This window comes from Astatotilapia calliptera, chromosome 1 (genome assembly GCF_964374335.1).
Source record: "Astatotilapia calliptera chromosome 1, fAstCal68.1, whole genome shotgun sequence".
Taxonomy (NCBI): domain Eukaryota; kingdom Metazoa; phylum Chordata; class Actinopteri; order Cichliformes; family Cichlidae; genus Astatotilapia; species Astatotilapia calliptera.
In genome coordinates, this window is record NC_137422.1 from 40,329,869 (window position 1) to 40,347,779 (window position 17,911).

Consider the following 17,911-nt stretch of genomic DNA (forward strand, 5'->3'; position numbering starts at 1 on the left):
AGAGCTCCACACCCATAATCCTAACCCTGGACCTCGAGCTGCAGATCTGCAGATTAAGAAGGTTGGAGGCTGACAAACAGCCAAAGTGCTCGACTAGGGCTGGGCGATATATCAAAAATTTATCGTTACCGATATTTATGACTCTCATCGACGTCATTTTGCCCATGTCGGTAAATTCGGTATTTTTAAAAAAAAAAAAAGGCATGTGCAGGTTGGCGATGTTCATGTCCCTTTAAGACGCTGTGCTACGTTACAGACTTGACGGGGTGGAGTCACATGACTCTACTACAAGACGAGACACGGGTGAACAAATGGAGGACGATTTAAATGTTGAAGCAGCAGCGACGGAGGTAGAGCTGGTGGAGGAGGAAGAGGAGACGCTTGTTAACAAAAAAAATGCATCATCAATCGTTTGGCAACATTTTGGATTCAACAAGGATGATATTGATCAAAAAATTGTTAAATGTAAACTCTGCAAAAAGACTGTTGCGTCAAGTCAAGGTAACACAACCAACCTCTTCCACCACCTGCAGCACAAGTTTTTGTTTAAGAGTTTATAGTTTTCATTAGTCACATGGCAGTGCTTAGTATTTATTATAGTTTTTTCTGTGTTCAATTGACATTTGTGTTTGTGACATTATTTGTTTACAAGTTATAGTACCTCAAGGCCTTAGCAGAGATAGGCCTTTGTCCATGATGGCATTACATTTGCACAATCATTGTTTACTTTGTGAATAGCCAATGTGAAACATATTTATTATTAAACTATTTTGTTTACAAGGGATACACATTTTTTAGAGAGCATGGTTACATATTGTATCCTACACTTTTTATTTTGTTCAGTTAATAAATCTTAACCACTAAAAGTACTTACTACTATTGTCTTCATTTATTTTCAGTGACATTTTACAGTCCTTTAAAGTGGTAATAATATAATTGCAATGAATAGGTCTAGGGGGAATAATATTATCAAAATAACTGGAGGAACTATGCTGCCTGCCACAGCCCCATCAAATGAAGAAAAAAAAACGTTTGTTTTTTTTGGCACTTGGGGTGGTTATCGTCCATTTATCGTTATCGAGGTTAACTGCTCAATTTATCGTGATATTGATTTTGGGCCATATCGCCCAGCCCTATGCTCGACAAATCATCAAAACATCAAAGATGGACGGGGGGCTAAAAGCCCATACAATGCAGAAGCATTGTATGGGCTGTAGCTCAGGTGGCAGAGCAGGTCAGCCACTAATCAGAAGGTTGGTGGTTCGATCCCAGGCTGCCTCCTGACTGCATGCCAAATATCCTTGGGCAAGATACTAACCCCACGTTTGCCTACTGGTGGTGGTCAGAGGGCCCGGTGGCGCCAGTGTCCGGCAGCCTCGCCTCTGTCAGTGCGCCCCAGGGCAGCTGTGGCTACAATGTAGCTGCCATCACCAGTGTGTGAATGGGTGAATGACTGAATGTAGTGTAAAGCGCTTTGGGGTCCTATGGACTAGAAAAGCGCTATACAAATGCAGGCCATTTAAAACTGCATTCGGTGAAAGGAGGCGACTCCTCTGGGGTCTAGGAAAAATGAGCCTCCCGCTCATTGTCCTGATGAGTTTATGGTCTCAGTCATTAGTGAGTTTAGACTCAGTGCTCAAGCACCTCCAAATTTCATCAGATCGCCTCTAAAAATAACTTTTTTATAGTATTAACAATAATATGTTTTGGAATTATATCTTCAAATGTTATGTTTTCCTAACTTTTCTATTGACGACAGTACAGACAGAATAAAAACAGGCTTCATGTCCAGTGCTGATGACGTCACGATGTCACAGTCGCTCACACTGGTTTGTCATTAAAAGTCTGACAACTTTATGAAGATGCAGAGCTCATTTTAGCGAGAGGAGACAGAGGACAAACAGAAACGGGTGAGCGAGGAGGCGTGGTCTGATGAAGCTGTAGCTTCTGTTTCACTCACATTCACTGAAGATGATTTCACATAACTGAGCATGTGCTGTCCTGCTGTTTTACTGTGGAAGAAATGACCGAGTCTTTGGCTCTGGTTCGATAACTACAGGCTCCGCCCTAAAACGGTGGATTAGATTCAAATCTCTGATTATTCTTGGACACTACAAGAGGTCATCCAACACATTAGGTTTCTTTTGAAGGTAACACTGTGATGTTTATCCAGTTGAATTGAGATTTGCAAATGTGAAATGGGTTGATTACATTTGCAAACAGCAGATTTTTATTAATATTAATTACAAGGCGCTGCATGCCTGACATTATGATTGGGAGCGAGCCCCCCGAAAAGGTTGAATTTAGCGCCGCCCCTGGTCTCAGTCGCTGCTTTCAGCTATGATTGAATAAAACATTAAGTCCATTTTGGAGATGATGGTCCTGTTAGAGTCACAGAGAAACAGGAAGCAGAGGGAGGATTTAGGGCGTGGCTTCAGTCAAACATTATAGGTGAGGGGAGGGTCTAAACCAGAGGACAGCAATCTGTTTATGAAGGAGCTGCAAAAACATATCAGTTATAATAAAGACGACGCAGCCTGTCGACTATAAATCAGTAAAAACCATCAAAAACCTGTTAGCTGTGAAAAATCATTCTCATCAGCTCTGCAGTCATCAGCTTGTTTCACTACAATAAAACCAGATTTTTGTAGGATTTAAAAAAATATTAGAATGAAAATGATGAAACTTTATTCTTTAACAATTATTTAATTATATTTGGAATTATTTTATGAGCACATTTTGCCAACCTTGAAACAGAGCAGCCACTCTGACCTGTGTTCGCACAAATCAGTGAGCTAAAAGTCCTCAGCTTGATAATTAATGAAACCAACAGCAGCCTGTTAGCTTCAAAAATATAATAAAAGTAAGAAGTGAACTGTTTCCTTTGGCCTGGACGTTAAACAGCTCCAGGTCACTGAAACTGATCTGTTGGGCTGCGTGATCTGTGTGCCGGCACCCCAGCAGCACCTAAACAAACCTAAAGTTTCAATCATTTCTTTTTTATTTAGATACTTGAATATTCATCTTCATCTAGTCTTATTGTCAAAGCCACAGGAAGCTGCAGGAGATGATCCAGCGTGTCCAGACCCGTCCTAAATTCTCCCTCTTTCCTTTCTTCCTGTCATAAAAGCCCATCGTTGTGTGTTTTTGAGGCAGCAGCTTTCAGCCACCTCAGGACTGGGAACACACAGTAGATTGGTTTAATTGAATTTCCAGTGTCCTCCAGTCCAAGTCACCAGAGGAGAGATAATTCCCTTATCCACTTCAATGCGGGCCCTCTGCTGGGTGCAGCGAGTGGGGCTGTGGACCTGCTGTTTGCTGGCAGGATCTGCCACAATCAATTACACAAGCTTTGTTAAATAGCCCTGCGATTTCCTGACTCTGCTCACCCCACACCGGCGGAGTTAAAGGAGCCAAACAACAGCCGCTGAGACAAATAACCCAGATCGCTGTCCGGCTGCACTGCAATTTGGTGTCTTAAGCTGGCTGAAGTAATGCCACGCGATGCTGGAGTGGGGCCCGCTGATGTGTAGGGGCTGATGAGGAGGGCAGGACCCGCTCCCCTCCAAAAAACACTAACCACATAGCTGTGATGTCCCACCAGCAGGGGGGCTCCTTTTATCCTGTGCGGTCACCCAAGTGTCAGTTCTGGGCCTCACGCGGGCGAGACGTAATTCGGCAGACGGTCGGAGAGGAAAAGAACAGTTTGAGGCAAAAACAGTGTCAGTATGTTCGGCTGTTATCTGATCAGATATGCTGCATTTTTACATTTAAGCTATGAAAGCAATAAACCTGTACGCTTCCTGTCATTTCATTCACTTTCCTTTGGGTTTCATTTTCATATTTCTTAGCATTTCCTAGCTTCGCTTGCCCGTTTCTTTTCAGTCATAGGTTACTTTCACTGAGTCACATGTTGTCTTTTTAATTTAATATCATTTATGTTTTTTCTCTTATTACTGCCTGCTTTAGCCTCCAGGGCTGAAAAACGTCGTCATCAAAAACTGCAGTTCCTTTAACGTCCAGCAGAGGCAGCAGTGAGTCAGTCCCCATAGTCCCCTCAGTCCTCCCATGTTAAAACTTTACAGCAGAAACACACATGTTTACTGATACAGTTAACCTGTTTAAATTAAATTCAAGATTAAAGTTTGCATTTTTAGGGGCGTGGCCTGTTTGACTGATAGGTGGATGGTGACACAGGTGGCTGTAGCTGCTCTAGCTCCACCTGAACTGGACCTCTGGACCGTGTTTGTGCTGCTTTTATTGACATCATGTAGCCAGTAATATGGCGGCCGTGAGGTTAATTACATGCCATCACAGTGGGCCGGTTCTTCTTCTCAAAGATCTCAAAGGACGACTGTTTGTATTAAACGTGTCCAAGGGTTCAAATAATGAGGTCAGTATACGACAGACAAAGATTCAATGCCTGCTGATTACTCTGAACACTCAGTTTATCTCAGTTGCTTCTACTCTTGGACCTGAATGATGTCACAGAGCGAGGATATCGTCATGTGGAGAGCCGCCCACCTGCTGTGAGCGACAGCCAATCAGAATAAACCTGTGTCAGCAGGGGATTTTGCAGGCCTGACTGATCTCAATGGTAAGAAGCAGCCATGAAAACGTCCTTTAACAGTTTTTGAGATATTCGTAGTTTGAGGAGGAAATTTGCTGACCAGCAATGATCTGGTTATCAGACAGAGGACGGGCTGAGGAGGTTCAGAGCCCCAGGAAGAGTTAAAGACGCATTATTTTGAACTGTGACTCATGCAAAGTTGCTCTGCTTGAGTCTAAGAATAAAACCAGGGAGCTGAATGCAGCTGTTTCTCTTTACGCACTGTTTTTTTCTTTGTGTCATTCAAGACTTCCTGCTATTTTTAATCATCACAAATCCTCCTTCTCCTCCAGGCTGTTGGGTACTTCCAGTGGCTCGTGTTGGTTTTTATAATAATCATCCGATAGCAGGATCAGTTTGTTCGATCGATTTGAATCTGCCACGGCTTTCTGTTAATAATGACACAGACTGTGGACCACGAGTCTCTTCCACTAAACCAAGTCTGTAAATATCGAAGGCTTTCAAAAATGTATTTTCAGTGTCTTTGTTAAGCTTTCCTTTGATTGTCGGAAACATATAGAAGACATAAAGAAATCTTGGTGTGTGGCTGATAATCCAGTTTGTGGTTTCGTGCACTTTATTCGCAGCCGCCTTTGCTTTTAACTTCTCCATAAATGGTCCTTTCAGACTAAAACCTGCCTAACAAAGCGAAGTGGCAGTCATCACATCTGTATGAAATTATAAATGAAAGTTTTTGAAGTTTTCTCAGAGTTCACTCTTGAAAGCTAACTGTTCTGCGCCTATTTTACTGTATGTCACACTTCTTTTCATGCTGACAAATGGAGGCTCTTTGTGTGTCCGCCGTCTCTGTGCAGCAGCGTCTCTCATTGGATATGCCATCGTCTCTGATGTGTACGATGATTTCTCGCCTTTGTTGCCGGCTGTATAGAGGCAGGTTTAAGTGCCTCGGTGGAACTCCTATTCACCCCCCCGTGTTCAGCACTCTCCCATGGCCTCTTCTCCATTTCCAGCGCCCAGGGAAAAAAAACATGTCATTGTGAACCATGACCCCACCCTGATCCACATCCACTCTCCATCAGGAAGCCAAACACATGCCTGAACAATTAACTCCTGCACTGCCATCAATTTAGCCTAGAGGGAAGAAAAGAGTGAGTCACGCAGGTTCAGGCCAAGAAGAAATGGGTAAAAACAGAAGGATAAAAAGGTTTTCTGAAGAAAGAGCCAGAAAAACATGTTTTTCAGTCCCTGCAAAGTAACTGTCACTGGAGTGACAAGGAGACACTATTGAGTGCCTCCGTTCATTCAGCCGGTTTGTCTGAACTGCTCAACAAACAATTACCGGGAGTCATGCGGGTTATGTTTATCTTGAGTCCAGGCCTGCGAGCAGCTGCCTTAAAAGCCACGGCGAAGGAGGCAAGTGCATCTTCTTCATAAACTCGTGGTTATTGGGTCTCAGTATTGATTCCTGTTCAGCACAGCGGTTGCTGGTCAGCAGGCGGCTGATGGCGGCGTGACCCCGCTGTCTGTTCATCTCAGCTCCTCATCTCTGCTTCGCTTAGCCTCGTACAGCTCCCGAGTTAAAAATATGACTCGTAATCAGCCTTCTTTTACAGAGTACCTGCATTAAAACCGTGCATTCCACCTCATTTTTACTGCCAGATTCATCGTTTCCAAACGTTTAATCTCCTAATTCGGTTCACTTTTATTTATAAAGTCTCAGTTTGGTGCTTTACACTGAGGTAAAGAGCCCACGATAATACAGAGGAACGGCAACAATGAGACGACCCCCTATCAGCAGCACTTGGCGACAGTGGGAAGGAAAAACTCCCTTTTCACAGGAAGAAACCGCTGGCAGAGCTCAGGGAGGTTTTTATTTATATGAAAAACGCAGACGGTTCTCGACTTCCTAGTCCACGTGTTCGTGGCAGGGGTGGGGAACTCCAGGCCTCAGGGGCCGTGTCCTGCAGCTTTTAGATCTCAGACTGGGTCAACACACCTCAATCTAACGATTAGTTCATTACGAGGCCTCTGGAGAACTTCAAGAAGTCTTGAGGAGTTAATTTAGCCATTTAAATCAGCTGTGTTGGCTGAAGGACACATCTAAAACCTGCAGGACTCCGGCCCTCGAGGCCTGGGTTAAGGCAAAGTCTTAAATCCGACGGAAACTAACAAAGAACACGCTGAGAGTCTCTTGGCCGGCGTGGGAACTTCTCAGGAGGACGTGGCCAAGCTTAGGATAAGTGGACAAAAATAAATGGAAATGCATGATTCATCTTTTCAGTAGAATATAACTTTTATTTAGATGGTTGTCAGGAATTGTAATGGCTGTGCATTGTTCATAACATACAGGATGTTAATATGTCATATTTGTTGTGTGTTTTTATATCATATCCAACATCTGTTGTTTCTTCTTCGTTGTCTGTTGGGAGTGTAGCTTGGGCACGATGCAGAGGAGGCTCTGGGTCTAACCTGAGTCACTAGTTTCACAGAGATGAAAGCTTCTTCTGACTTTCCTGCTGAGGTGAGTCAGAATAACTGTGAGGCTGATTTCAGGTGAACCTTTTGCACTGATTGTGAAACAGAAACGTTATCGCAGGTTTGACAGGTGAGTTTTTCTCTGTTCCACAGCTCCTTTCCCTCCCCCCATCCTCTGTTCCCCTTTGACCCCCCCTCCTCCACTACCTGCCAATTAACGCCAATCAGGGCAGCGGTGGGCTGATGTGGCGATGGTGGGGGGTGGGGGCTGGGACTGGGACCACCTGGCTATTGCTTACAGCTGGCCTCTCCTCCGTACCTGTCAGGGCCGGCCTCTCTGCGGCACGGAGGAGCTGGAAATCTGCAGCACCAAACGCGTGTCCACCATGGTTTATTAATACCAGGACACACTTGTTCACTCTGTGTGTGTGTGTGTGTGCGTGTGTGTGTGTGTGTGTGCGTGTGTGTGTGTGTGTGTGCGTGCGTGTGTGTGTGTGTGTGCGTGTGTGTGTGTGTGTGCGCGTGCGTGTGTGTGTGTGTGTGTGTGTGTGTGTGTGTGTGTGTGTGTGTGTGTGTGTGTGTGTGTGTGAGAGAGATCATTTTGGTCTTTGGTCAGAGAAGAGATTTTCTTCTCCAGAACATATTTGTGAATGCAGAAGGATTTCAGCAAAGAAATGAGAACGAGGTGAAGCAGCAGGTGTCTCGGTCCGCTCCCACAGAGTCTGTGGACGCAGTCTGGTAACCAAAGACGGTCACCTCTGGCTCCAAAATCGCCACGGTCCTCATGAAGTGACGACCCTGTGGCATGCTTAATCAAATATCGCAGATTTCACATAATATTCATTCAGTAAAAATAAGTAAAAGCTGCACGAACGATGTAACGCTGCTGGCTTCTGTTTATGTAATAAGTCTGATGTGAAATCCTCAATTTTTCTCAGATTTTTTTTTTTTTTTAAAGCGAGTATATGTGAGTACGCTGCTGTCAGTGCAGAATGCATGGGTGCACTGCTTTCACACAGAAGACAAGCTCGGCTCTGTTTCCTTTGTTTTCACCTGAAGTGCTTTGAAAATGGGTGCATATTAAAATTAATGTCTGTGAGTGAATTAGCTTTGCCTTTGAATTCATAAACTGTCAGCGTTGCACGGCAGCGTCCCTGACATTCACTGGAAGTTTATTATTACGCTACGGAAAATAGTTCCCAGACAAAGACACTATTCTATAGAGTTACATCTACGACGCAGTTAAGGTTAGCAGCACATTCAAAGCATTCCTTAAGTGTGTGTGTGTGTGTGCGTGTGCGTGTGCGTGTGTGCGTGTGTGTGTGTGTGTGTGTGTGTGTGGAGGAGAGAAGCTGAAGCAGTCCTGTCACACAGCCGCCTCACCATCACCCAGGAGTCTTGGCTGCAAGCGTCCGTTTTAGAACTCAGGATCTTCGTAGAAATTGCGCCTGATCGCTGTGTTAAATAATGCATCCACATTTTTTTGTAATGTAAAAAAGCCGGCTTTTAGCTGCGTTCGTGGGACAGTAATGCCACCTGACAATCGTTCCCTGCAGTCTTGACTGTGGCCTGCAGGAAAGGAGTCAGACTCCTCGTGATTGACAAGGACAGAAAGTGGAGTAGTCCCACTCCTGTTTTTGAATTGTCAACCGCAGCCGTGGGATTTAGGAGTGAAGGATGAAAACCGTGACTTTGACTTCAAGAAGGAAAGGACTTAAGCATGACAAGTGTGATTACAGTATCCGAGAAAGTCATTTAGGGCGCCAAGGTAAGAGCCGGTCTCAACAGGACATTCAATTATTTATAACACGGGGGAGCGTGGGTACTTTCAAGGCCAAACAGCTTACAGCCATTTCAAGGAAGGTGTATTCTCACATACTTTGACAATACCAGCCACACAACATTTACTTAAACTAGTTTAACTCCAGCACAAGTGGCCTTTCGATGACGCAGATTTTGTCGCAGATACAAATGAGCGTGTGATTCAGGACTAATCGGTGACCTCGGAGCTCTGATCAATAACTTCTTTTACACAATCTTTCCTTGCATGGATCCATCACGTGGGTTACATTCAGTAGCCGACGGGGAGGTGAACGCAGACCCCGCCGCTTCCTTTCTCGGCTGAGTCAGTCACAGAGTCAGAAACACAGAAAAATCTCCTGTGGAAGGTGAAAGTGTGAAAACATGGAAGCACTCACCCACACGTTATCATCACACGGAGCCGGAAAAGCATGCATAAGAGTATGTACGCGGGAAACAAACAGCAGCTTGTCTGTGGTGTTGGAAACCCATCCATCCACCCCAACCTCCTCCAGCTGTAGATCATTCTACAGGTAAAAAACAGCAGCAGGGGGAGTTTGATGGCAAAAAAACGTGTCGTCTCTTTAGCGTTGAAAGGTTTTGACGGTTGGGGTTAAAAAGTGAAGCCATCGCAAAAGCACCCGAAACATGCACATTTAATGACCAACCACCAGGGGGCGATAGCTGCAAAGGGCCTTTCACATAGAAGTCTGTGAGCGCAGTCACTGATTTTATGTCATGTTGAATAAAATGTTAGTAATTTTGTAAACTGTGGTCATTCTAAGAGCCAGGCAGGATGATTACGCAGCGTTCACTCGTAACACCGCGGGTGACGTCTGCGGTTAAACCACACATGGACAAAATACAGCCCAACATCCTCATCCTATTTCATTCCACTCCATCCTGCGATTCTGCGATCCGTGATGTCATCTTCGACCTGTGTCATTTTCATGGCACATGTAATAAATCTATTTATATTTATTTTTAATGCACTGATATAATAGATATGAAAAAATTACAAGCAGACTGTTTTACAATAGCCGTCTTTCATACAAAAGCTTCTTGGTTTTCAAACAATGACTGAAGTTCATTCAGCTGTTGAGAGCGTGGCCGAGTCAGAGGAGCAGTAACGAGAAATTATTAATAACTCTGCATAACAACCTTTAGTTCGTTACTAGTAAAACTTCAGTCTGTTTGCAGGTTTTTATCACTTCCTGTTTTATTTTGGTGTGTCGTTTTGTGTCCGAATGATGACATGTGGTGGAGTTTAACTTCATAGATTTTGATGATTATTCCACATGAATCCTGATTTTGATGCCATATATTCAAATATTAAAATGTGCTGATCAAAGAGAAAGCTTGTTAGACTAACTGCAAAACTAACACATTATGTGAGGGGGGTTGTGTGTCTTTCACACACACACACACACGCACACACTCTGAAGCTCAGTGGGCTGCGAATGCGATGTGAGCGGATGTGAAAAGTATCGCTGGTGTAGTCGCACACTTCCAGCGAGCAGCTCGGCGGACAGACACCCGTACCAGATGCTGAGCGTGCCCTGGGCTCAGAGGCATCACTGCGAGGGGGAAAGCCAGTGCGGGGAAATAAGCACCTGTCATGTGCCAACTGAAGTGTTAAGTGCACAAATTGTGGAGGCGAGGGTGATGTTTCCGCAGGGGTGACAGCTCTGGGTCTGGGTGCCATGTCAGGGCCTGGCATATCATGCAGAGCCCCCACCACCACCCTCGCACCCCCTTGCCTCCTCGCCTCCCCTCCAGCCCATCCCCAGCCCCCCTGCTCACCGAGGGGCACAATGGCAACTATTATTTACTGGATGTCTGCCTCATTTCCACATATTCATCCTGGCCGGGCTTCGCGGGGCCACGGGGTTGCGTCGGCCCCCTCTCCCGCCCCTCGTGTCGTTGCTGAGGGGCGGCAGTGGCAAAACAATCTCTGGCGAGCATTTAGATCATTTATTTAGAGCGCCGGGTGTCAGCCGCAAACCAAATTGCCCACATTTGTGCGGCGGGGTCTTCGGCTCACGCCTCTCCCTTCAGGTTGTGAGCCGTGGAAGGTGCATCAGGCGGGGTGTCAGAGGGCTTCTTCACAAACTAACATTAATGCCACATGAAGGTCTTTCTGTGAACAGTGTGAAAGTGCAAAATGTATGATAAATTGAGCGTGCCGGGGGGGCTTCGTGGCTGTGAAGTGCTGTGGCCGGTCGCAGGCATTGTTATGACTGTGGCTATTTAGGATCATGGGAGTTGACAGTGCGCTACTGGCAGCCATAGAAGCCAGATTTATCCGGGTGTTTGTGCACCGACGAGCAGCAGAGAGAAAGTTTTGCAACATTTCGAATTAAACACAACTTCAAGGACGCTGTAAAAAGCTGTGACCCCGGCCGCCTAATGCTATTAGTTTTAAAAGCCTAACCCAACAACGTGACAGCACCTTGGAAAGGCTTTTCGTACCACCACCTGTTGTCAAGGTGTTGGCAGTGGGGGCGTGTGCAGAGCAAGTAAGGAGTAAGTGAGTGTGCTTGGAGAAAAATAGCTGCAGAGAGGGGGAGAAGGCAGGTAACCACTGCGGCCTAATGGCTTCCTGATGGGGAAACAGCGCTACATGACATCGGCTCAGCAGTCCACAAATATCTGCAGGAGACAGATGCGAACCATGTGATGCAAAGCAGGACAGCCGGTCCGTCGCTTGTCTTTGCCTTTGCTGCCACCTGCAGGTCAGGCTGCAGTCAGAGCGGATACAGAGACGTAATCGATCCCGCCGGGCTTCAGCATCTGTCATCGCTCACATGCAAATACACCATGCACACATTTATTATTTTTAACTGTCTCCACACAAAACATGTTACACAAATGAAACCTCAGCTCTTCCTTCTGAAGCAGCTGCTTGCTTCTTGTCGCCATCTGCTGGAAAACTCTGTGAAACACAGGATTTACTGGAACAGTGACTCACGGACCTCAGAAAATGAAAGTACCAATATGATCAAATGCAATAAAAATGTCTGCACAGACGTCCCAGCTTCCCTCTGATGTCTCCGGCTGAGCTTCAGGCTGACAGTTACTGCACAGTTTACAGTTTACAGTCAGGGAGAAAAAACAAAGTTATCCCAAATCAGTTTGGAAGAAAAATTAGAAGCAAAAAGTAAAAACAGGATCCTTGTTCTCACCCTGCAGCTGAGGCGAGTTTTTAGTCGAGATTTGAAGACTGTTGGTGAGGCAGAAGTCCTGATCCAGAGAGCGAGGACCTCCAGAGTCTGCAGCTGTGAAAGCTCTGACTGTCAGTCAGGGCAAAGAGAGCAGCGTCGTCAGTAATCAGCAGCAACCCCATGCAATGAATCACAGGTAGCCTGTGCAAAGAAGCCAGCAGGTCAAATATGTTTGTGTTTCCAGTCACAATAATTGTGTCTTTGCTGCTAAAGTGTTTAAAAAAGTCTGAGTCAGGAGAAGCTGGCTGTGATGCTAGATTTTATCTACAAATTCAGTTTGAAAGACGAATCAAACATAACACAGGAGCTAATGAGGTTGAAGCCTGAGCCTGACTAAAAAACTGGATTTCATCTTTATTTACTCTTGTTGAAGGTGAGAAAAACTGGGGTTATTTTGAGTACTCAGCTACAGTCCTGGCAAGACTTCTATGAGCCAGATGTGGCCTTGAAGTTCCAGCATACCTGACATCTGGCCTCGTGGGCGAGTTTATCAGACTGAGTTAGCACTGCGAGTTGAAGCCAAACGTGGCCTAACGAAAGCTGCAGATGTGCCACATACCCATCAGCCTTCACAAACATCCACCAGTCAGATACAACATCTTCAAAAACTGGCCATCAAGGCAGCAGGAGGTGCAATAAATACGGCAGATAACAATAAAGAAACATCGTTAATCACACGTCAAACAAAACAGCAGGTCGATTTTCTGCAATCATAAACAAATTGTCATGGTCTACGGTGGGTGGCTGGAGTTTCCATTAGGCTCCTGAACTGACCTGGGATCCGCCCCTGGGCAGGGCCAACTCCAGCTCCTGCACACCTGGAGCCTATTGCAGGCTATCAAGCCAGAGGGATTTAAACCACACATCGATGTTCACTCACTGCCAGTTCGTCATCAACCCATGTTGGTAACAGGTCTTGTGTTTCAAATTCTCGCTGTGATTCATCTTACTAACAAAGACTCTTTTGTGCTACAGTTGCTGTACCCACCCTGGCTCACTCCACCTCCGGACTTGGAATACCTAGTGATCATTTTGGAAATCCCTCTGTGCCTCACCTGCCTGCCCTCCTGCCATCACACTCCATCTGGAGCCCCGGATCTCAGGTCAGCCTTTCCACGCCACTCAGCCTCCCCTGGATCTTCATCACCCCCCTCTCAAACACTCCAGGTCCCTAACTGCAAGTAAGAATTGCTGCTCTTATACTGGCCACTTCTGAGCTGCCTTCACTACCCGCCTAACTTCTATATCCTCTCCCCTCAGTGTGACTGTTCCCCACTCAGCTCCGTTCCACTTCTCAGGCCTCGTTCCCTGGCCCTAGCCACGTTCCCCTGGGCACGCCACACCAAGGCTCCACGTCTCGTCATTTTCTGTCTTTGCCACGTTTCCCTTTTTTTTGTTCCCCTTGCACTTAACCGTAATAAACTATTAAATAATCTACTGTCTCCGCTCTGGGTTTCTGCACCTGAGTCCTATTCAGTACCGGCCATCCGTCGCCGTGACACAAATATCCTTCATGTTTTCGATGCACGTATGAGCCGATCCAGCAGCACAGATGTGTCTGATATGTTTTGAATGTTGGCTAACACTTAATAATAACCATGAGTAACAAATGGTAAATGCTTATTAACAATCAGTTAACAATAAATAACTCTTAACAGCAAAATAATAATTAAAACTGTTTCCTAACTAGTAAATAGCAGGTGTGTAGCTACCTGCAGCTTTACATTTACCAGCAGAGATGGGCAGTACTGTAATCTGATTACTTTTTTCAAGTAACTTGTAAAGTAAGGGATTACTATTGCAAAAACGGTAATTAGATTACCGTTACTTTCCCGTAGGAACGCTGCGTTACTGCGTTACTAAAACCGTGATTTTTTGCGAGAATGTCTCACGACAGTGACGTAAGCGAGTGCGACGTTCTGACAACAGCTGTGTGCAGATCAACAATGGATCACATATCGAGTGCAGAGAGAGTATGAGCGTGCAGCGTTTAAAGCGTGGAAGTACTGACCTTACTTTGAGTTTGATTCCATAAAAAGTGACAAAAACATTAGTGTCCGCTGTGCGTGGGAAGAAAACTTCTTTTTACAGCGAAAAAACCCCTAAACTTCCAACAAGCACCGAGTAGCTACGACGTAATGGGAAACTCACAGAGAAACTCGCGGATTCTTCCACTGACCGCGGCACACCTGCACCAGGGTAAACCTCCACCTACCCCACTCCTGCTTTACAGGTGAAAATAGAGCAACAGGACCGCTGAGTCTTTGACTTTATTTATTTTCTGCTGTGTTTTACTTGCATCTATTTGAAAGACTGAGTGTAAACACAAAAATATTTTATTTTATGAGCTGGAATGTGCAGAAAATAGGTTTAAATGTTAAACTAATTTATTCCAGTCAGAGAATGTTGCAGATAATTAAATTTTTGCTTGATGCATAAAGTTAAAAGATTCAAACTGATAAAACAAGTTTTAAAAAGAGACTTTTCCATTTGATTACATTTTGTATGATGGATTATGTAGAAAAAGTAGAATTGGGCTGAAAGATCTATCGCTTTATCACCTATTCAGGTTGTAAATAGTGTTTTTAAAAAGTAACTAAGTAACTAAGTAATTAATTACTTTTGAAAATAAGTAATCAGTAAATTAATGGGGTTACTTTTTGGGGGAAGTAATCAGTAATTAGTTACTGATTACTTTTTTCAAGTAACTTGACCAACACTGATTACCAGTACTCTGATCATCTGAACATATATTGTAACAGGATGATATGTAGAGTTTAGTTTTTCATTGTTAACAGTGACACAGCTGTTATATCATAGCTCTATAAATACAGTGACATGAACGATAAAGTTTTCACACGAGTCTCTGCCGTCACACCGACTGCTTCCATAGGAGTAAGAGTCTAAGTAACGTGCTGCTCATCAGACGGTTGGTTTAGTTTGAGCTATAAAAAAAAGTCTTCCCATCAGTGGGCATCACATCTAATCCACCCCAAGGTCAAACAGACCCTCCGATACTCAAACACAACCTGTTATAATTAAGTTTGTTATTTCTGCTCTTGGTTCCTCTGTCATGTGACTGGAAAGTTCTAAGAATCAGGTGTTCTAGAAAGTGATGTCATAAAGGCAGTTCACTGAAAACTAAACCGGCATCATAGAGTCACAGCTAACTCTGCAGCCACAGCCACCATGGACAAACGCTTCATGGAGAGTCGTGGTTACCAGTATAAGGGCAGACTGGGACAAGGCATGTTCGGTGAAGTTGTGAAAGCATACTCAACCCAGATGAAAAAAATGGTCGCCATAAAAGTCACTGACATAAGTAAATGCACCTCTGTTTACATTGAAAAGTTCCTTCCTCATGAAAAAGGCGTCCTGGAAACTTTGGATCATCCCAACATCGTTAAGACTCACGAGATCTTTGAGTCGCCCAAAGGAACGGTAAGACATTCGTGCTCTCTGCTGTTTTAGCGTCACGCTGAGCTCTGCTGCTACAAAGACAGCACAAACAAGTAAAGGTCGTGGTTTATTCTAGTGACCAGCAGGGGGCGACTCCTCTGGTCAGTAAACACTTAACTTCTTGGGTTTTGGAGCAAGAAATGACCAGATTTGGACGAGTGGGGGGAGTGCTGAGTGTTCAGCTAATTAGAGCTCAGTAAGATCCAAATAAAATCCTCAAATTTCACTCAAACTGGAGCGCAGACTTCCTGGACAGTCTGTTAGTACGATAACCTCACAGAGCCTGCCAGTGTCTGCTCACGGTCACATTCACAGATGCTTTGCATGGATGCAACATGTCTGACTGCTTATTAGTTTGTATTTACTGCAAAAGACACAGGAGTTAAAATATAATCAATCCAAGTCGTCTTTAATCCAAAACTATTTTAAGATAATTAACCTAAAGCTTCTCTTACTGCCGTTATTTGCTGATTCTTGATTCGCAAATAACGACACAGGAGGCTGTAGCCACCAGCTACAGCCTCCTGTGTCGCCATCCATCTGTCTGTCAAAGAGGCCACGCCCCTAAAATGGCAGACTTTAAGTCTTAATACGATTTTAAAACGGGAGTTATATAAACCTTCTGCCTGTAGTTGTTCTGAAGGTGAAGTTATCTACAGAGATCAGAACAGTTTGTGTATCAGGCTGCAAACATGGTTACTTCTGCTGTAAAGTTTTAATATGGGAGTCTATGGGGACTGACTCACTGCTGCCTCTGCTGGACATTAGAGGAACTGCAGGGATTCCTGCGTGGTTCATCATCTCAGGCATTAGTTTTAATTCTTATTGCATGGCTCATACTTTTGATTATTAAAGCTGGCCACCACTGTTCTATGTTTATAATATGGCTACACGAGTATAGCTCACTCGATGCATCTGCTACATGTCTAATAACAAGTAATTACTAGAAATCCAACACAAACAACACCGATCAACATTTAGACCAACTACTGATGGACGGGTTTCATCAGCTTACCTCGGTTAGTGTTGATGTTACGACCACGAGTGTGGAAGTGGGTCAGGAGCAAAATGTCACTAACTGTGATCTTTGCTGATTAGTTGGGACAAGTGATTCATTAGGAAGCCATTTCTGTTATCTATTTAAGTTGTAAAATATGGTTTCTCACCCAATAAATGGAAATTATGGCCCTGATACCCTCCCCGCCTGCTTTAGTCTCACCTACACTCTGATACAGACAGCTGGAGACTCATCCTTCTTATACTTCTTTGAGTTGATGCTTTGTAATGTAAAGTCTCAGAAGACTAGCAGGCACGCAGACGTCCACGCCGACCTTCACGCTCTCCATCTAATAACGAATTGTCAGTATAATGGAGGCCTGATGAGGGTGTCTGTCTGTGGAGCGTCGGAGCACGCTTGCACCTCTGACGCATCAGGCTTGTTTGATGATAGCGAGCTGAAATAATACGATTAGGGTCATAAATGAGCGCGCTGGGTCACCTGATGGTCACCGCTTGTGTTGTTAGACGAGAATTTCTGGATTTATTTCTCTGTATGCTTCCATGTCGCAGGTCTACATGGTGATGGAGCTCTGTGTCAAAGGAGACCTCCTAAATTACATCAACAGCAAACTGGCCTTACCAGAGCGCTTCAGCCACAAGCTTTTCTCCCAGCTGTGCAGGGCAGTGGAGTATCTTCACAGCAGGAACGTGGCCCATAGAGACCTGAAATGTGAAAACCTGTTCCTGGATGCAAAGTACAACCTCAAAGTGGGCGACTTTGGTTTAAGCAAGACGCTGACGTATGTGGACGGTCGGGTCGTGCTGAGCAGAACCTTCTGCGGGACGTCGTTGTACGCAGCCCCAGAGGTTCTGCACAGTATTCCTTACGACCCCAAAGTGTCAGATGTGTGGAGCATGGGCGTTGTGCTCTACATGATGCTGTACGGCTCGGTGCCCTTTAACTGCTCCAACGTTAAAAAGCAGGCGCAGCTTCAGAAGAAACGCCGCTTTAACTTTCCGAAGGATCCTCCAGTTTCCCCAGAGGCTAAAGACCTGATCCGAAGAATTCTGCACCCCATCGTGGAGCAGCGGCTGAAGGTCAGCGACATATTAGCGAGCGCCTGGGTATCAAAGGAACCGGTGGAGAAGTGTGACAGGGCCTCCACATCTGCTGCAGCGACGCCACCTGTAGGAAGCAGCTGGGATGCAGAGGAAGGACCGTCAGCTCCACGCACAGACAGATAACCTCACATGAACATCTGGAGTCTGTGAAACACTGAATAAATAAACCTTCTCTAACCAGGTGCAGCTTTTTGTTGTTTTGTTTTTTTAATTTATTGTACATATATACTTCTGTCTCTTAAAAGTTTTCTTTTCACTTGTA

At 44.9% G+C, this 17,911-nt stretch overlaps 1 protein-coding gene across 1 annotated transcript; it reads left to right on the forward strand.

Moving 5' to 3' along the window:
• Positions 1 to 15,258: 15,258 nt before the first annotated feature.
• tssk6 (testis-specific serine kinase 6) lies at positions 15,259 to 17,911 on the forward strand. Its single transcript, XM_026174304.2, has 2 exons — positions 15,259 to 15,510; positions 17,098 to 17,911. Exons 1-2 carry the CDS (start codon positions 15,259 to 15,261, stop codon positions 17,770 to 17,772), a joined length of 927 nt encoding a protein of 308 aa, XP_026030089.1. The 3' UTR covers positions 17,773 to 17,911.